Below are 21,146 nucleotides of genomic sequence, written 5' to 3' on the forward strand. Positions count from 1 at the left end.
TTTTCTAGCCAAAGGGTCAGCCTTCTCAAACCTCCTACCGAGCTCCACTCACTAGCTCATTTCCCTCCCCCTTGCCTCTTTGAGATACTCGAGTGCTAATCTTGTCCCCTGCCCTCTGCATTGGCATTAGGCCCTTTGACCCCGTTTGCCATTCTCTGCTTTCCTAGAAGTTCTGGTCCGTGGTTAGCTGTGCCTCTGCTTACAGTAACTGACACCTGGAATAAAAGAGACAGCAAATGTGGGGATACATACATTTGGCTTTGAATCTGTTAAGTTTGAGAGCTATAAGATTATTTTATATATTATATATATATATAAACCTAGTAGGTAATTGGGCATATGGGAGAGATTGAAGGTATAAGAGAGTGAGAGACCAGTGGATGATACGAGATCCCATTGGTGGTGAAATGGACTAGAACCTAGTATACGAGGAGAAGAGAGTTCATTATTTGGAGAGGAGGATATATGTTTCCTTGGGACTCAACAAAGGTTGAGTTCTCTAACAGATCTCCCTGGTGCTGAAAAGATTGACAGGAGGTTCCTGTGGGCTGGCCAAGGGAGATGAGGACATTGTCTGAAGAGTGAAGAAGTGAGGGTAGCAGGTAGCGAAGTGGTGAGGTCCTGTGGCAATTGGAATGAATAGACTAGGGAGGGAGAGGAGTCTGTGAAGAAGGGCTTGCTGACAGGATTAAGGGCCTACCTTGAGCCTGGAGGTCATCTTTGTGTAGAAGCACCCTTCTCTCCTGGGATGTGATTTCCTATAGCATTGCTGGGCAGCAATGGAGTTAGAGATTGTTGGGGTGCTGGTGCAGCCCTCTGAGGTATGAGGATGCCAAAATGACTGTGTGAGTAACACAGTCGTCTTTGGAACACAAGCTCTGGGAAGGTGAAACCAAGTCATTGGCTGGGCTGGAGAGGAGGGCAATAGCTTAATTGGCTATTGCATTCCAGCTCTGCACACAGCCCTTGGCTTACAAATGTGCTTCATAAATGTTGGCTGAATCAGAGTGGTGGAAACAACTGGTTTTGTAGGAATCTGAAATAGTGGTGGGATCTTTGATTGGGTGGGATTTGTGCATTTGTTTTGGTTTGGAGTAATTCTTTATTTTGTAGCAATACTGAATACTTAATATTGAGGCCACCTATGGCAGGAGACTAAGTGAGCCAAGGGCCAAGGCCTCTGCAAAGTTTTTGTCTGTTGTTGATGTTGATGGTATGAGAAATAGCCATCTTGAGTAGAATTTGTGAGCTTCAGGATATAGGGGATTTTGCACAAGGGAGGAATGTCTAGAAAGGACCTGATGATCCTAAAAGAATGATGACCCTACTGTCTAGGCCCTGAGGGTCAGATATTGTTAAGAACAGAACGATAGGGGAATAGATGACTTCTGAGGAAAGCCAGGTTGCAGGAGAAGGTGGGGAAGACAATTGTGAAAAGCCTAAGAGTGTAAGAGGCTGTTTTGGAATAGTGGGGGTCCCAAGATGGAAGACAGAACAGAAGGGCTGCAGCAGTGTTCTTGGCAGAGCACAGGAGGCTTGTGTCAGAATCTCTGGGGTCAATAGTAAGCTGTGCTTATGGGGAAGTGCAGTGGGGCAGTAGGGTAGCTACTCTGGAATGACTGCTGATGCCACTGGGGTCTGCATTTATTGGGAGGACCTGTGCCAGACTGACGGGCGTGATGTATTAATTATCCAATTTGATCCTCATAATGTGTCGTAGTACCCTCATTTTACAAAAACTGAAATTCAGAGAAGTTAATAATTTACGTAAGGGTCACACAGTCTCATGGTTCCAGTGCAATTCTTGCTTAATTTCTTTTGTGTACTTGGCCTTCATGTATTGTCCTGTTCAAAGATAGCATGGATACAGGGATATAGCCAATGCATTCTCTTAGTGAGTATTGCTGGAAAGCCTGCTCCTTGGCCCAAACTCAGCCAGGGTGTAGCTGGCTCTCTAGCGCCCCCTGGTGGCAGTGACAGTATTGTGGCGTGCTAAGGTAAGCGTGAAGACTGACTAGCTCAGGGTACCAGGAAGTCAGTGATAATGCAGCAGCAAGAACATTTTCTTTGTTGTGAACATGGCACTTACCAAATACAGCCTTTAACAATTGTTTGTATATGTATCTTAACTGCAAAGTAATAGCATGATATTTGTATACCCCTACAGTGTTCAGGGACATTCAATTATGAAAGTGTGAAAAGAGACCCATTCATGGGGGGGAGTTAAATTCATTGGCATGAACGCTTCTTATCCATGGATAGGCACCCTTTGCGCTGGCCAATGCCTTTCCGTATAAGCTAGGATGATACTCTTTTCCTGTTTCTTTTCATCTTTATTATGTCCCATTCCATTTGCTTTTTTCATTAGCATATAGACACGTTTTAGTACCTCCCATTAAAGAAAGAAAAGCCTCAAAATCTGTCCTCACCTCCCCCCCCCCCCAACCTGGTTCCATTTTTCCTAGTTAAGTTTCTTAAAGAATGGTATCGTAAACCTCTTTCTTATGACTCTTTCTTTCCCCAACCCATTGCTCCTTGGCTTCTGCCAGTTCTAGCTCTTCACCCAAACTACCCTTGTGACCACTGAATGGGAGAGGGGTACCATTCTTATCAAGACGCCAATGGGCTGTACAAAAAATAATGTGAAATATAAGACCTCATTGAAGGTCTTAAAGTTGGCAGCTGTTCCGAATTTCAGCTGTTGTTTTGCAGTTTGAGCTGTTTTTTCCATGACCATCAGTCTAGCAATAGGGCTGTATTTGTTGTTGCTAGTAGGTTATATTTTTTTCCTAAAGATTTTATTTATTTATTTGACAGAGAGAGAGGGGGAGAGAGAGAGCGCACAAGCAGGAGTAGCTGTAGGCAGAGGGAGAGGCAGAGGGAGAAGCAGGTTCTCCACTGAGCAGGGAGCCCGATGCAGGACTCAGTCCCAGGACTCCAGGATCATGACCTGAGCCGAAGGCAGACGCTTAACCGATTGAGCCACCCAGGCGCCCCAGATGCTGGTTGGTTATGTTAAGCCACCTATGTAGGCCAGGCATTGATAGTTAATATTGGTGTTCCAGTGATATCTTCGTAATCACCTCTTTTCCTTTCTGGATTCTGAATTAATTGAGAAATAGATTCAGAGATTAGATGGGTATCCAAACATAACCTCTATGGTGAAAGCTGAGATAGTCTATGAGAAACTTGTGCTTTGTAATCTGCTTGTGGAGTGAGTGGATCTGCAGAGTAGACTTTCACCACCAGCCACATGGAAGCCCTCAGGGCCTGGCATTTATCAATCAGCGAAGACATTGCTAAATAGTTAGTGATCTGTAAATTACACATCTCAACAGCTTGGCTCGTCATATCTGTCTCTCCAGGACCTCTGTCAGTGGCTGTGTAGTCCTCAGCAAGATTTCTGAATCCTAGAATGCAGCTTTTACAGGAGAGTGGTAGTACTGTTCTGGACATGATATATAGGGTGGCTTACTGGGCTGAGTTTTCATCTAATTGAAAATTCCTAGGACTGTTTGTGACGATTAGGATTTTGTTATAGCTAGATTATTTGTACATATGAAAGACTCATGCATTTGCTAGTTCATGAGCTAATCAGTGAAGTCAGACTGTTAGTGTCCTTTCCATTATCACAGATTCAGTTTATTCATTTCCACATTTTACAGGTTGAATATAAGCTGGGATTCCAAGTAGATAATTTTGTGGCTATGGACATGCCCCAGGTCAACATTTCTGCTCAGGGGGAAGTTCCACGCACTTTATCAGGTGAGTCTGAAAGAGTTAACAGACTGTGTTCAATTGCATCCTTCATATCTCAAAAATAACAGTTTAATAATTGATAGGTAGTGTATCTTACTTGATAGGCTTTTAGACTTAAGATGTATAAGTACTTTGAAAAGTAATATTTGAAAATCCTGATTATTTGCACTGTGTTTTAAACCATTCCCTCTTTTCCATCCGTTCCAGAACTGTCTATGCTCACTTCTTCCTTGTCTCCTTTTCTGCATTGCTGGCTTTGGCCTCCACATGGGTCTCTGTGTCTGGTCTTGTTCCTCTTCGACTAATTCCCACACCATGGCCTGGATCATCACTGAACACTCGTATCCGACCAGATGACATCAGGCCCATCAGGGCCCCTACCCTTGTCAACTGAGCACACTGTAGACTCTCCCACCAGTGTGCTGTGCGTTTATCCTCTGCCCCTGCCCCCCTGTCTGCCCTGTCTCTGCATTTGCCCCAGCATTCCTGCGGCACCATACTACACGCAGTTTTGACATCCTTGCCTTTGCATGTGCCGGTCTGTGTATTTGGAACCACCTTTTCCTCTTCTCTGCTTATTAAACTCTTACTCATACTAAATATTCTTCAAGACTCAAAATCTGCACTGCCCTTTTCCTGCTTCCTTCTCTCCCTCCAGTTCTTATTAACTCTTTCTTCTGTTCTTCCTACCCTGTCGGATCTTGTAATTTGCCTATTTTTGAACTGATCACATTATCTTGTAATTCTTTGTGCTTGTCTCTCCTTGCTGGCCTATGGCTACCGTGAGGGCAGGAGCTGTCTTTTTCAGCTGTCTGCCCTTGGTGCCTAGCGCTGCATCTGCACAGAATAGTCACGTAGTACGTGGCTGACTAAATGATTTAAGTGTCATATATACCCCAGTTTAACTACTGTTGAGCCAACCTTTTGAGAAAGGCTCCTGAAGATTTGAGATTTTAAGAAATGCAAAGCAAACCTCTTTAAACTTGAAAGTGTAAGCCATGTACTTTCCACAGTATAGCCGTATCATGGACCTTATCCGTTGTTATCAGTGACACACATTAAGCTTTAGGAAAGTGTAGGGAGACTTGCTCATATTTATGGATCAGTTTCTGTTTAGATGATTAAAGCCAGTTTCTGTTTAGAAAGGTTTTTAAAAAAAATTCGTAGTTGATTAATTTATCAGGTTTATCAGTTTACAGGTTTATATTTAATCTCTTCATTAAGAGCAATACGCCATTGCACTTTGGTGGTAAATTGTCTTTCTTTTTTATCAAGTAATTGTTTCTGTTGCTGATGTGACTGGTAAGGTAGCAGGGTTTGCCTTATTTTGTAGATTTATTAGAATAAGGACTTATGAAACAAAGTGATCTGTTAAAAATCATGACCAAAGTTGAAAATAGTGATCTCTTCCTTTATGTCTTGGCTTGTTCTTTAATGCTAACTTTTATATCTATAACGAATGAAGAAATAATGTCTGAAGCTGTGTAGTCTGAAGGTTAAGTTCTCTGAAAATTTCTGTTTAGTATTATGTAAATGTGTTATTTTTAGTTTTATGCAACAAAAATAAAGAATTCTAAAATACTAGGTATGATGTTGATTTTTAGAAAAGTGAAATATCTTCTTTTTTGCTTTTTAAACAGTGTTTCGGGTCGAGCTTTCCTGTACTGGCAAAGTAGATTCTGAGGTTATGATACTAATGCAGCTCAACTTGACAGTAAATTCTTCAAAAAACTTTACAGTCTTAAACTTCAAACGAAGGAAAATGTGCTACAAAAGTAAGGAATTTATTTACCAAAGCGTGTGTTTTATATAGATGTGATAAGGTCAAAAATACATTTTGTTGTCTCTTTACAGATTTGTGACCAAATCTTGATGTTAGTTGCAAGTGAAAAAAGAAAGAGCACTGACAGATGAAATTCTGAGATAATCACCAGGTAGCTTATTGCCAGGAATCTCCCTCGGGCCCTGCGTTCTCAAAAATCTTTTATCAGGATTGCTAATTTTCCAGTAGGGATGTGAAATAGTACTCAAGTGGCTGGTCACATAATTGTGATAGGGGCCCCTGAGTTACTGAGTGTTCACTGTGTTTTCCTTATAGAGGTGCTGTTGCGTAGAAGCATTGCCTGGGGTCAGAAGGACTGGGCCTGAGATGGTTAAGTTTTAGTTTTTTCATTTGTAAACTGGGCGTAATAACCTGTTTCATAAGTTATTCTTTTTTATTTCTTTTAGATTAATTGAATCAAACCTAAATCTTAGAATACCATATGTGGGTACTTAACAGATGTTAGTAGCTTCAGTTTTGAATAATCGGTTACTCAAGAAATAACAGTGGCTATGAGAATTCCCAGCACATAGGCTGTAGATGAAAGAATTTTAGAGTTTCTCCTTAAAGGTCATCTAGTCCAGCCCAATTACTTTAAGTTGCACAGAGGTAAGGTGACCTAAATTTGCACGATCACTTAGGTTACTATCTAAGGGAAAGTAAAACCCTCTAAACTTATTGAGTGCCTACTGTGTGACAGGTGCTTTACTTCCATGGAACCTAGTTAATCGTTACAATGACCCTAGGCAGTGGTTCTCTCATTACCTCCATTTTCTCAGGAGGAAGCTGAGGCTCAGAGCATCTGACCAACTTGCCAAGGTCAGACAGCTAAGTGGTGCAGCTGGATGCAGACTCGAGCTCTTAGCTCCATTATTAAACTCTCTCTTAACACATTTCCTAATTGAAGTTAGCGCTGAGTGTTATGAAAGTACCTAAGGCCAGCAAGTGAGTTACAATGGCTGATGTCCAGATACATGCCAATAAAAAAGCTCTCCTGCACTGGAATGGGCATTTTTTAAATGGAAAGTTAGCAGGCACCTTTTAGCTTCAGTGTTTTGAGACATTTTTCAGTTCTAATATATCCAGTTATGTACCTACTTTCATGTAATTTTAAAGCCAAGGTGGACTTTAGAGTCTCTCTAGTTCAGTCTAGTCATTATATAATTGATATGAGGAGACGGGGCCCTAGAGTGACTGCTTGAGCTCATACAGCCAGTCAGTGAGGAGTATAGAAGGCCTGGTTCCTGATCCCTAGGGAGGGGGGGTATGACTGTACCATGGTGCTTCGCCTAATGTCAAAGGCAGGATGATGGCCAAATGTGATGTGATCTGTGGAGCCCACCACTTAGTAGCCACGAGGTGAAGGATCAGCCGACATTCAGAATGCTCCCATACTTTCTCCATTTTCTTTAATGTGGTACATGAAAATTAACATTAAAATACAGTTGGTGTAATTTTCTGCTCTGTTTTAGACTTAAGTTTAATATAGTCACCTCCTTTTCATTTGGTCATCATACTCTGGCCACCCCACTTATCCAGTTTATGACTCCTATTTAATATGTGATCCTAAGGGTTTTCTACCCTACTACATTTAAAAAATTGCAACAGAAAATATATCTGTACTATATTGAATGCTAATGGGTATTACTGGCAAGAAAATGTTCCTTTTTTATGTGAGGGTGGGGACTGCTTGATCAGGTAAGTTTCATTACTTAAGAACTCCTCAGAGCCTTTATACTTTGCTAATGTGAATTATGCACCTCCACAGAGGTTAAAATATGTTTTCCCCCAAACGTCTTAACCGTAGAAACCCTTTCTCATTGAGCATCCATAAGTAGTACCCATAGACTGGGGATTGGTGATTATAGTGATGATCATCAGAATAGTTAATGTAGCATTTATTATCTTGCAATAAATCCCTCGTTGCTTAATTCAGGCAGTGTTCTAATAGAACACAAAACTGTGTTAGAGAAAAACTCAAAAAACGTAATTAAAGTATTTAAGGATTTTCATGGAAAAGGAAGAATTTCTAAAGCGTCTTTTATCTTTTTTTTTAAATTCAGAACTTGAAGAAGTAAAAACTTCAGCCTTGGACAAAAACACTAGCAGAACTATTTGTAAGTGTTACTGTATGACCTTTCTCCATCACGAGGGAAGAGAAATGGCTGACTGCAGATGCGCATGATTGTGTGAAGCTCAGAGGCTTTATAGAGTCCAGTTGGTCAAAAGATACATGAGGCCTTGCTGTTTATTTCACTGATGTTTTGTAGATTGGTATATAGTCAGGTAAAATGATTAGAATACTGACATTTTTGTGAAGCAAAATTCATACGTATTTTATAGCAGATGATCTATAAGCAAGAATTTTTATCACATCATTTCGAATGGTTATAATTAAAGTATGAACATAAAAACATGGGTAAGATCCTCATCTCAATAGCAGAAGGTTAGAACATCTGACTTGCGACCTGGACCGGTTAACCCTCAGCTAATTGCACCCAGGTGAAAATGCAAGCTTAAGGATACTTAAAGATGCTTATTTAAACCTAGAGAGCAAAAACTCAAAGTAGATCTTTATTTTTTGGTAATGGTTGTGTTTAGGTGGTATAACTTTTAGACGTCTTTTTTCCTTTTCTGAAGTGGACACATCATTAAGTCTTACACTTCCTGAGATAGTTTTAATAGCACTATCTTAAAAGGATACTAGATTCTGTTCATAGAAGTAAACTGAAAAAAAGATTTGTGGTGGGGAGGAATTTCAAATATGCAGAAGTTGAGAGAATGCTCTGATGAACCTGCATGTGACCATTACCCTACTTTCAGTAATGATGGATGTTTTGCCAGGGTTGTTCCATTGATTTTCTCCTCCTTTTCTGGATGGGTAAGTGGGTGGGGGAGGAGTAGAATATTTTAAAGCACAATTCAGGCATCATATCATTTCATCCATAAATATTCCAGCATGGATTTCTTTTAAAAAAGGTAATTAAAGGCCGCCTGGGTGGCTCAGCCGGTTAAGCATCTGCCTTCAGCTCAGGTCCTGATCTCAGAGTCCTGGGATGGAATCCCGCATCGGGCTCCCTGCTCAGCAGGGAATCTGCTTCTCCCTCTGCCCCTCCCCCTGCTTGTGTGCTCTCTCTCTCAAATAAATAAATAAAATCTTTTTTTTTAAGGTAATTAAAAAAAATAACCCACAATCCCCAATGCCTATTTACTTGTATTTGATTTATCACATTTAACAAAATTAACAAAATTAATAATAATTCCTTAATAAATTCCAATAGCGGACAATCACCTGATTGTCTCAAAAATATCTTTTTAGTGTGTTGCCTCCACATCAGGATCCAAATGAAGTCCACACACTTATTTTGTTGACACATATTTTATATTAATCAGAAATCACCCACCCCCTCCTTATATTACTTTTCTGTTGATGAAATTGAGTAATTTATCCCATCGAATTTCTTGTGTCTGATCTTTGTGGTGCAGATATTTTTCTTTCTCCTATAAACTGGTAATTAGATTGTACTTGATTAGATTTAGGACCAGTTCTTGGCAAATAGAGTTCATGGATGGTAGTATGTGCTTCCTGTTTTATCTTTTTCTTACCTCAGGAGGCAAAGAGTATCTAGGTATCCCAAAGTAGACTTTTTTTTTTTAAGAGATTTTATTTTATTTATTTTAGAGGGAGAGAGAGTCTTAAGCAGACTCTGCACTGAGCGCAGAGCCTGACACAGGGCTCGAACTCACAACCCTGAGATCATGACCTGAGCCAAAACCAAGAGTCGAACACTTAACTGACTGAGCCACTGGCAGGTGCCCTGCAAAGTAGGCCGTTTTTTGAGGGTAAAATAATACACGTTAACTACTCTTTTAGAATATTTCATTTGGATTTATCTCTAAGAAGAAAGAAAAACTATTTAAAAAAAAAATCACTGCTCCCCAAATTTACTTTGAAAGTTCTGGTGACTTTACCCATTTCTTTTATGCTAGTAGGATGTTATTTCACACAGAGAGACTAGAATATTGCATATTCTTGGTCTCTGGCTGTCTTTGCTTCAGTATCTCTCTCCTTCCCTCCCTTTCTGTCCATTCAGCATCTCTTGAGAGTCAGTGATGTGCCAGGTGGTACAATTAAAGCAGAGGATTAAACTGAGCAAAACAGACCCTGCTCTTAAGGGCTTATACTGTAGTGGATGAGATGGACAAGGCACTAACGCAATCATAATAACATAGTGTGGCAAGCTGTGATAAGGCAAGTGCGAGGTGCTTTGGGAACCCTGCGGAGGGGCATATAATCTCCGAGGGAGTGAGGGACAGCTTCCTGAGGAAAGGTGGCATCTCGTCTGAGACTTGAAGGGTTGACCAGGTGGTGGCAGGTGAAATGTCAAAATGAGGGAATGGGAGCCGTGCATACACAAGCCTGGAATTTGGAGGTAAACAAGCAGCATACATTTGGGGGGGGTGGTGGTATCTGCCCAGCAGTATCCTCTTCTCTGCCCCGTGTGTGCTTGGATAGGTACTGCCCGCACCAGCCTTTGGGACCTCCCTTTTCTGCCTCTCCCAAGATTGAACAATCCGTGGCATCCTTGAGGAAAGTCAGGCCTTCATTTAGGCTGTGTAAAGTGTAGCTGCCCTAGAAGCTGTTTGGTCTCTTTGCTTTAATCTATTCTTATTTATTGTTTGTTGATTCAGTTTAAATTTTAGAAAGCAGTGTTACACGTTTTTGAAAGCTATAGCTTTTATCTTTTGTCCTTACCTATCCCCAGAACTCCACATTTGTATTTCTGTCAACTTTGACCTCTCCGTGTAGATGTGTACTGGGTACTCAACAAAACTCTTGATTATCTCTCTTCCCCCAACCTGCCTTTTCCCCCCAATCTTTGTAAAGGTACCATTATCCACCTAATTCTTTAAGCCAAAGTTTTGATTCCTCTTTTTCTTTTTAACCCCAATATCATTCATTAGCAGGGTCTGTTGACTGTGCTTTCAGTCTATTAATTTATCTTCAGTAACACTCTTGCCCTCACCACTACTGTCTCTTTTTTGGACTACCGTAGTAACTTTCTAACTCGTTCCCTGCCCTTGTTCTTGCTCATTCCGCAAACCATTCTTTACACAGTGTGCAGTTAGCTTGGTTTTTTTCTTTTTCTTTTCTTTTTTTTTTTTTTTTTTAAGATTTTATTTATTTATTTGACAGAGAGAGACAGGCAGCGAGAGAGGGAACACAAGCAGGGGGAGTGGGAGAGGAAGAAACAGGCTCATAGCGGAGGAGCCTGATGCGGGGCTCGATCCCAGAACGCCGGGATCACGCCCTGAGCCGAAGGCAGTTGCTTAATGACTGAGCCACCCAGGTGCCCCAGCTTGGTTTTTTTTTTTTTTCAAGTCTCATTGTGTGTATCATTCCTTCGCTTAATAACGATTTCCTGTCTTATGTAGGGTAAAACCCAGATTCCTTAGGTTTTATTCAATAGAATTATGATGTGAGTACTCATCATCAAAACTTACTTGATGCCTTGGTTACACCAGTTCTGCTTCTAATTCTCTGTCCTCTCCTGTGCTGGATCAGATCACATGTATCTCTGTCTCTCTGCATCTCTTCCTCAGTTTGTGTGTGTGTGTGTGTGTGTGTCTGTCTGTCTTTGAGTTATTTCCCCCATTGCCAAAGTTTGCTTTCTCTTTCCCTCTCTGTTTTGAATAATACAAAGTTGAACACTATTTCATGAGTGGGGTCTTACTATCCTGCCCTTATCTTTGAAAATAAATAAGCAAAATCATCTGTTACTCTTATAAGAGAAAAAGACCAAAATTTTATTGTTTTTTTAAAATGTGTGGGTCACTCTGTTGTATATTCCTTCTGTGAGTCAGTGGTTGGCAAAAAGATGTCTGATCTTTCCACTCTAGATGTCACCGTTGAAGAGATATGAAGGGTATATAGATCTGTGCTGTCCATTATGGTGACTGCTAGTCACATGTGACTTTTTAACTTTAAAGTAACTAAAATGAAATAAAATTAAAACTTCAGTTCCTCAGTAGTACTGGCTACATTTCAAGGGCTTCGTAGCCACCGGTGACCAGTGGCTGTTGTATTGGATAGCATTTCCATCACTGCAGAGAGTTCTGTTGGACAGCGCTGCCAATCATACATGTAAAACTTGGGACTTTTGTACTCATTAATGAAAAGCTTTGTTTAAAACCCTTTTTAAAAACTCCTTCAACAACACTAAAAAAGTTTTAAAAATTGTGAGAACTTATATCAACACACCACCGGTAACTGATCTTACCAAGGAGTGGGCACATGAAATGAAAAATTTTTTTTTTTTTTACAAAGAACAGGATACTCATTGTTTATATTGGGTCATAGAGCAATTGATAATATTTGTTTAAAAAGCTTAATGTGCTTTTCGTTTTTATTTCAGATGATCCTGTACACGCAGCTCCAACTACTTCTACACGTGTGTTTTATATCAGCGTGGGGGTTTGCTGTGCAGTAATATTTCTTGTAGCAATAATATTAGCTGTTTTGCACCTTCATAGTATGAAAAGAATTGAACTGGATGACAGGTATTCTACCTATTTTGGGAAAGGAAAAAATTAAAGCGGGTATTTGCATTTACATAGGAGCCCACACACGCGCATGCATTTGTGGTGCACAGGGGAAGGAGGGCGGATGATCAGGTCTTGCCAGAAGAAATACTGCTGTCTTTGTGATTCCTGTCATTGTGTTTTTCTGAGACTATTTAAAAACTTTTTTTGAAGACAGAAATTATAGTTTATTAGTTGCTGGGTAAGAAGTGAGGATCACATTTTTGTTCCCATCCCTTTAACGTGACTCTATTCCAGACTCCTAGTACTTTTTTAAGATAGCCCTGTTTCTTCCTCCCAGTTCATCCTTCTAACGTTATGCATCCATCCAGTAAATGTTTATGGAGAACCTGCTGTGATTTAAACCGTTGGTTCTCACCCTGGTTGCACTTTATAGTCGTGGGTGAGCTTTTAAAACAAAGGTCCCACCTTCCAGAGATTCTGATGTATTTGGTCTGAGGTGGTGTTGGGGCACCAGTATTTTTCTTAAAGCTTCCTGGATGGTTCTAATGTGTACCCTTGGAGATACGCTGGGTTAAATAATGTTAAGTGCTGGGAATATAAAAAAAATTGATGATGATATACCTTATAGCTTCAAGTATTCCTCTTTGACATTAATCTATAATTATAAGTTTATAAATTTGATGATTATGATTTGTGTAGTACAGTGTGAGAATAGAAAAGGTGCTTGTCCCAGCCTGGGTGGATCAGAGATGACAGAGAAGACTTTATAGCCAGGATAGGGTGAGAGGTAAAGATGGAATGACAGCTTTATTTTCCCAGTGCATAATTCTTATTTTCCTCCTCATGATTCCCATTTGGTGATTGAAAGATTTCCAGCTTCATGACTTGGCTTTCAAAGCCCTCCTTTATGTGGAGAGGTAATTCCCATACTCGTTGAACTTTCCTTTCTTTCTTACTGTACCCCTACTTATGCTGTAGTCATATGATTATGTGTTCCACACTTTGGCCCTATATTTTGCCCTTTAGGACTTTAGTTCGTGTGTTCCTTTTGCCCACAGGGGTCCCTGCATTTTCCACCAGTCCACACCTGTTCCTTCTTCAGCTTTCAACTCCCCATTGCCATTTCTTTCATGAAGTCTTTTCTAAGCCTCCCAACTGCCCTTTCTCCCTCCTCTGTTTCTCTCTCTCCTGCCTCTCCTTCTCCCTGTCTCCCTCTCTGTCTTTCCTTGGTAGCAGTTACTGTACTTTTTTCTCCTGTAATTTTTTGTGTACTTGTCTCTCCCACTAGACTGTAAGCTTTGTCCTATTAGGGAGCATATGTCTGACTCAGTGCTGAATCCCCAGGCCGACACAGTGTCATACACACAGTGGATAGGCATATTGGTGGCATAAACAAAACACAAGGGGACAGGGAACTGGTTGGATTCAATACCTGCCCCTAACTACTCTCTGTCCCCTCTGTTTTACTTGCTTTATCCGAGTAGAGAAGGAAGAGGAAGGAGGTAAGAATGAGAAGAGAAATACATAGGTGACGTGTTGCACAGTAGGTTTTGTGTATATGGTGTGGTGGTGAAGTTAGAATTGGGGTTTACAGAAGAAGAAATGGCATTTGGAAGCTTCTGAGTGGGAAGTAAGGTAGCAGGAACTTTTAGATAGGACTTTGAGTTAGAGTTTAGGGAGCCACTGAGGAGCATGGCATTTAGGAGTCTTGATACACACATTTTCCTTGAATGCTTACATGTGTGCTAGGGCTTTGAACACACAGTGACCAGAGTTATGCAAAAGCTGTCAGATTATGGGGCATATACCTCAGCCTGCTGAAATAATCAGTTACCACTCATGTATTGGGTGTTCCAGTTCTTTCTGTTTTCAGGCAAAGGTTTCCAGACATTGTCTGAATAAAAGCAACTTATTGCTTGTTTTCAGAGTGTAACCTAGTGGTTAAGACCATAGACTCTGGAGCCAAAGTATCTCTGAATTCTGGCTGTTCTACTTAACAAACTTTATGACTAGTAACGTACTCAACGTCTTTGAAGGCTTTTCACAAATTCTGAGGTGGTACAGGAGTGCCACCTACTGTTCAGTTACTGGAAAGAAACAACCAGTAAATAATTTTGAGTCTGGCCATTTATTTAACCGTCAGGGTATGTTGGTTGCAGGTATTGTATAAGTAGTAGTTCCACTTACTCTATACAACTGGAACCTCACAAAAATCCTGGGAGGTAGCTTTGCTTAATCCCATTTTATGGGTAAGTAAATTGAGGTCCTTTATTTTCCCCTCTTTGGGGATGGTAATGTTTCTCTTCCCTCCTCTGGACTTTTAACAACATTGATTTTAGTCTGATCTTGGAGTAGTACTTAGAACTCCAAAAACAGGTGCTCTGTGGTTACCCACCGAAAAGACAGAAGTACAAGCTTGAGAGGTATTAATTTGTAGTAATCTTGAGTACAGGGTTAGCAGTTACTTGAGCCTGCCACCTTCTGGATCTCCCATATTATTTAAAGGATGTGGTGTAATGGAATGCTTCAAGTACTAGAGAATTCCGAAAAGTTCCATAAATTCTAAAAAGGTGGGATTGAGGAAGAAGGAAAATGTATGTGATTCAGTAAATGATATGATACCCCTTCCCAAGCCTTGAGCATGTTGGTATATTTGATTTGCTTTGATATTCCTCATTTGATAGATGCCATTTGATTTTGGACCATTAGTGAAATAGGTCTGTCATTCTACTCCTTTTTTAAAAAGCAATCTAAGTAAATGGCATGGGCTCTTTTTCTAAGAGATGACCCATGTGTCCCTAACATGTCTTTGTGTGAGGTTCAGGACTGCTATCTATGGTGTCTGAGGACTAATACCTGCATTTCTGAATGACTGATAACATGAACCTGCTTGAGATTGTAGAGATAGAAAAGAAAAATACCTCTGCATTATGAGATTAAAATTTCAACATGGGATGCTTGTGATGGACATCCATGCATTATTGTGATTGCCATGAGGATTTCAAGCTGGTTATAATGGCTGCATGCATTTTTGTATATATAGAAAAAGGAAATTCCTCATTGAAGCTCACTTACCAGTTATTTCTCTCTTAAAAATTGTTTGCAGCATCAGTGCCAGCAGTAGTTCCCAAGGGCTGTCTCAGCCATCTACCCAGACGACTCAATATCTGAGAGCCGACACACCCAACAATGCAACTCCTATCACCAGTAAGAGTTAATTTAATTCTAAAGATGATTTACTGAAGTTGTCTGTGGTCTGTCTGCCAGTGGTGCCTGTGTGCTTAGTTATTTGTGGGGCATGTGTACCATCCTATACATAGTATCTAACGTGCACAGAGTTAGGCTTGATTTTCAACCTCTGCTTTCTAGAGCATTGAGTGAAATATTCTAAAATTGGAGTAGTAAAAATAATTTTTAAAAAATTTAAGTTTAATTGCTGGAATTAATTTTGGGGGAGATTGCCATAGATTAATTATTTCAAAAAGAATACTGAATCACTTATATAGAAATTCAGAAGGAATATTTTAGGTAGTTAGATAAAATAAGCCATTGAGCTGTATGAAAACCGTCTTAGATTTTAATGAATTGTTTGATAATCTTAAGGACTGTGGACTTTACTTTTTTTTTTTTAAAGATTTTATTTGTTTGAGAGAGAGAGAGAGAGAGCACTTGGCGGGGAGGGAGGCGCAGAGGGGTCAGGAGAGGGACAAGCAGACTCTGTGCCTCTGCACTGAGTGCAGAGCCAGTCCCAGGACCCTGAGATCATGACCTGAGCTGAAACCAAAAGTCCAATGCTTAACCAACTGAGCCAGCCAGGCACATTGTTTTTTAATCATGATAGGAAGCTAGCTGCCATTAGAATTGCAAACATGGAATCTGATTTCCTTTTTCTTTAAACAGGATTTTGATGAAAGTTTTTATACTGTAACATATTGATGTTGGGGAAAATAATCATTCTTAGAATATAATTTAGATATAATGAGGAATCGGTCTCCACACAAATAAGAAACAACATAATCATCAGGATAAACAGTAGACCACAAATCAGGCTCAATTCAGTAGTACTATTGGTTAATTAGGTTCTTACAGGCCTGTCGTGGTCTTTCAATACTGTTTCCCATTAAAAAGAACTAGGATTCTTTAGGGAAGTGGATGATTTCAGAACTGCATAAGGAATGGACAAGATAAACTGGGACATGTTGAAATGGGACATTTGAGCAACAAAAAGAATGACTACAGTGAATTGAAACATTGAGTATCTGAAAAGCCATGAGTTTGTAAATTTTTTGAAAATGTTGATCACACATGAGAGGTAACTAAGGTACAAATAATGCCTCATTCTGATGACTGGCTGTATGAACTGTGTTTCATATTTCAGCAGTTTCAGAGTAACCATTTAGTGCTGGTTGGTGAGGGAAAATGCTTCTTTACAGAAGAATCCTACCTAATAAATGTGGAAGGAGTGATAGAATTAGAAAATCATATTTGCAACCTCTGTTAAAATATTTGATTCAGGAAAAGGTCATCAATGTTTAAAACTTTGTGAACAAAGGGAAATGGGATCATTTGAGGGATCAGACTGTCACAGCCTGACTCCACTAATGAAACTTTGCATCACTAACAGGACAACTAGATATTTTGTACTCCCCACATGTGATATACCACCCATGGAGTATTTTTGTCTCCCCTCCCCACTCCAAGAGTTAACCTGGACCTGATTACAGGTGTGGAACTGACTGGCAGTTTACAAGAAATATAGGGATAGAGGAACAAGTTAAATGATACTGGAAGAAGCAGATGCCAGATATTCTCCAGGATAACTGAGCTGGTTTCTTTAATAGGAGTGTCAAGAAAAAGAAAAGGGGGAAGAGGGAATGCTCAACATTAAATGAAATTTAAAAGAAATCATGACAGTAGTTATCACTGCCAGTGAAAGAAAGAATTATATGCCCTTCAGAAGATATAATTATGAAAAAAGTTCAAGTTATTCAGAAGAAACACATCATTGCTTTTAATGTTTAGACGTTAAGCTTTGCTCATTAGTCAATTGATTGTGACCATAACGTTGAAGAAGTAGAGATTCGATTATTATATGCTAAAAGCAAAATACTTTTTAAAAGTCAGTCGAAATTATTTATTAAAAATATTTTTGGTTACTATTGATAAGAAATGCACTTGTTTTTATGGACATTATCTTAAGGAGATAGATGGTTCATATATTATGTATGGTAAAAACACTTCTAAAAAATACAGTGGAAATTCATTTGTGTATAAATAAAAAAGACAAATGAGTAAAAAAATATTTGAAGACATAATGGCCAAGAATTTTCCAAAATAACAAAACACAACAGACCACAGATCCAAGAAACTCCTAAGAACTCCAGGTAGGATTAAACATATATAAATACAGACACCTACACACCTGTGTATATCCTGTTCAGACTGCTGATGAGTGGAATCAGGTGTTGTCAGCCTAATCTTTTGGTCACAGAGCTCCCAAGCCTATCATCTAGATCTTGTAGCAGCCGTCGGTGACTGTCATCTAGGTCTGCTAGCTCTTCAGGGAGTCTTCTTCCCATGTGTTTACCGAAGCACATAAATCTTAGAGATACCATTCCAGCTTTTACTTGTTGACACTGAATCCTTCTCTTATTCTAATATTTTTTTCTTGGAATGGAAAGTTTAAGTTATGGCCAGGTAATTTTGTTCTTGCTGCCATCGTAGTAAGAATGGGAAATACGGGAGCTGAAAAACAGATGTATCTCACAGTGATATGACTAGGCTTTATAAAACAAGATTGATGAAATTGATCAGATGTCTTGTTAGAAAAGATAGTTTTACAAACACCCCTTCATTCGAAAAGTTTTTTTGTCAGGAGACTTTATTAGAAAATCTTTGGAAAAAAACAGTCCACGAAAGGGATTAAATTAAATACTGTGAGTCAAAGCTTATTTCATTTGGCTGAAAGGCAATTGATGTGGTGGTAATGGTAATATTCATTTTAGTGTTTCTTTTTAATTACTTATTTTAAGATTTTGGGGTAGGTGTAAAGTGTTTCTTTAAAATTTAGTATGACCTTTATAAGCAATTTTTCCCTGTTCATGTGCATGCCTTTTTCCTTTATGATTCTTAGATTTATTTATTCCTGTGACTTGAGTCCTGAGGTGTTGACTGAATTAGTTGACCCTGATGGCATAGTAAGGGTATTTATATTTCTTGGTCTGGCTTTGTTGGCTCCTCAGGTTATCCTACCTTGCGGATAGAGAAGAATGACCTGAGAAGTGTCACTCTTTTGGAGGCCAAAGCTAAGGTCAAGGATATAGCAATATCCAGGGAGAGGATAACTTTAAAAGATGTACTCCAAGAAGGTATGTATTATCTTAAAATCAGTTTCTCAAGGAAGATTTAATGTTAGCACCATAAAATATTTTTTATTTCAAATTTTAAGAATTTCATCTCTTTGTGTCTAGGGATAGATAGAAGTGCACAATTTATTTCCTTTATAAAACTGATTTTCATTTTCTCTTTTTTTAGCTCTTTAATTTTTCTTAATACAGCTTTGGCATAATTCTTAATTTTCAAGTACATTAAAGCGTATATCATATATTAGCGTTTGTTGCCTTTAAATGTATTTTCGTTCTTGTTTAAAGATGATATCACCACCTAGCAAGCCCGTTTGCTGTGACAGATAATATGGGGACTCTAGCAGGCAGAGCAAGCATGGGCTTTGGAATTACATTGCTTTTAATGTTTAGACTGGGATTGGAATTACAACTTCCAATCCCAGTCTCACGATTTATCACCTGTGTGACCTTGGAGAAATCATTTCATGTCTTCCACATCTAATTTCCTCTTCTGTGAATTGGGACTACACTGTCTGTTCTTGAACTGGTTGTGAAGATCAGATGAAATGATGTACATTAAGTGAACTAACACACAATAGATATTTTATGGATATTATCCTTTCCTTCCCCACTTGTTGGTCCTTGTTTTCTTTCTTGAGTTTTAGGGTATTAATTGGGGAGATGCTGACAGAAGAATATAGAAATTAATAATAAAGTACTTCATTGAGCCCCTCAGGTTCTCAGCAGAGATTCTCAATAGGGAATTACCTTTTTCTTTCCCCCTTTCACAATCCAGTTTGGAATGTCTTGAATACAGATAAGTCATTCTGAATTCATCTCTTGGTTGAGTTGCTTTTAGGTCAATCACAGCTAAGAGAGAGGTTTGAACTACCCCCAGTGACAAATAGTAATTAAAATTAGAAGCAAATTTTGGGGGTCTGTTTTTGTATGAGGGGAATCCATTTTTCTCCTTTGTTATTATTCTGAAGCTAAGCCTAGAAACTCATAAATGCCTCCACGGGTACCCCATTACTGAGTTCCAGTATTCCTGGCTATATCTTTAGTTTATTTAGGATAATTCAGAAAGAATTCTCATATACTTAGTTTAAATATGGCATTTCTAAAAGCACGTTAAAATATTTCTTAGTTACAAAGAATTTTTTTTTCTTTAAAAATTTATTATTTTTTTTAAAGATCTTTATTTATTTGAGAGAGAGAGAGGGAGAGGGAGGGAGAAAGAAAGCCTGAGCAGGAGGGAGGGGCAGAGGGAGAGAGACAAGCAGACTCCCTGCTGAGCAGGGAGCCCAATGCAGGGGATGATTAATGATCTCATTAATTATTATTTTTCCTTTAGGTACTTTTGGGCGTATTTTCCATGGGATTTTAGTAGATGAAAAAGATCCAAATAAAGAAAAACAAGCATTTGTAAAAACAGTTAAAGGTAGGATTTTTTCCCATACTTTTCTAAAATGCTTTCCTGAGGTGGATCATGTCAGTGAAATTCTGTCTCAAATTCTCAGTCTGTGCCAGACCTTTAAATCAGTCCATGTTAATTTAGCTCATATGAGATTAACTTTTGAGGAAATTTGGGCTGTTCTCATAAGGTATAGAAAATAGAGGTCTAATAATTTAAGACGTTAAAACACTAGGTATTACCCAGGTTTGTAGTTAAACTACATCCATTTGACTTCGTTGTTGCTCTGTCTAATCTTGTGTTTTTCTTAGGTAAAAATTTTGTTTTTTCTCTCTTAAAAACATTGTTATTAGTTTTTCTTCCTTTCATCCTTCCCACTCCCAATACTGCAGTCTATAAAGAATAAAATGACCCCCAGACTCAAAGTACTTTATGTGAATAGCCTTGTTCACTATCCTCCCACTCCCCCTGCCTTTCTTCTACTATTTTGTATAATGCTGCAGAAATTATCCACGTGCGTATGTCTACTTCTTGGCTTAGTTTTATACGTATAGCTGTAGTTGGCATCGCTGCCCCAAGAGGTGTTTACATTTAAAATATTGATAGATATTGTCTGATTCTTTGCTAAAGGGTAGCACTATTTTAGGTTACCATGAACAGAATACCGATATTCACATAATCTGCTTTTGGAGAAATTTGATGCTTAATTTTTCACTTTATAATTGGTATTTATAAAACCTTAAACCTTAGTTAAATCTGTTTGGTCATTTTAAGAGAAAGAAAAATGTGGTAGTGTATAGGGTGCCTAATGTCTGACAGTGTCTGATATAGACTGAGATGACAAGATGTTAATTTTGAAAAAAAAAAATTTAGCATTTTAGTGCAGAAATAGAGGGAAAAATTAAATTCAGTTTTATACATAGGAGGTGACAATTTTATGAAGTTTTCAAAGTTAATGTATTAGAACTTATGTTTCTAAATCTTCTTAAATGAATTCATGGAAAGTATGAAGGATTTATGTTTACTGTTTCTAAAAGCTGTACCAACCTAAAAAAAAAATGTGGAATTTGATTTGTTTTAATTTAGCAAAATTGCTTGTTTAATGATCCTGCAAGTACATACACAGACACACAAACACACACACACATTTTATGTTTTCTAAACAAGTGGTTTAACTTACTGTACTATCATTCAGTATGTATTTTATCTACCTATCTCTCCTAGCCCAAAAGCATTTCTAAAGGGTAATATTTAAGTTAGG

General features: G+C 38.8%; 1 protein-coding gene across 4 annotated transcripts in view; it reads left to right on the forward strand.

Annotated features, from left to right (window-relative positions):
• RYK (receptor like tyrosine kinase) overlaps positions 1-21,146 on the forward strand; it is a 93,968-nt gene that overhangs the window by 39,171 nt on the left and 33,651 nt on the right. For 3 of the 4 annotated variants that reach the window (XR_008960662.1, XR_008960663.1, XM_026497062.4), the window contains exons 3-9: positions 3,666-3,765; positions 5,400-5,534; positions 7,645-7,698; positions 11,998-12,142; positions 15,234-15,334; positions 18,361-18,495; positions 19,826-19,912. Coding sequence is in view for 2 of the 4 variants with exons in the window: in XM_026497062.4 (XP_026352847.1) it covers positions 3,666-3,765; positions 5,400-5,534; positions 7,645-7,698; positions 11,998-12,142; positions 15,234-15,334; positions 18,361-18,495; positions 19,826-19,912 (757 nt within the window). In the remaining 2 variants the exon portion in view is untranslated. The remainder of the gene's footprint in view (positions 1-3,665; positions 3,766-5,399; positions 5,535-7,644; positions 7,699-11,997; positions 12,143-15,233; positions 15,335-18,360; positions 18,496-19,825; positions 19,913-21,146) is intronic. The other variant, XM_026497063.4, reaches the window with a different exon arrangement.

This window comes from Ursus arctos, unplaced genomic scaffold (assembly GCF_023065955.2).
Source record: "Ursus arctos isolate Adak ecotype North America unplaced genomic scaffold, UrsArc2.0 scaffold_20, whole genome shotgun sequence".
Taxonomy (NCBI): Eukaryota; Metazoa; Chordata; class Mammalia; order Carnivora; family Ursidae; genus Ursus; species Ursus arctos.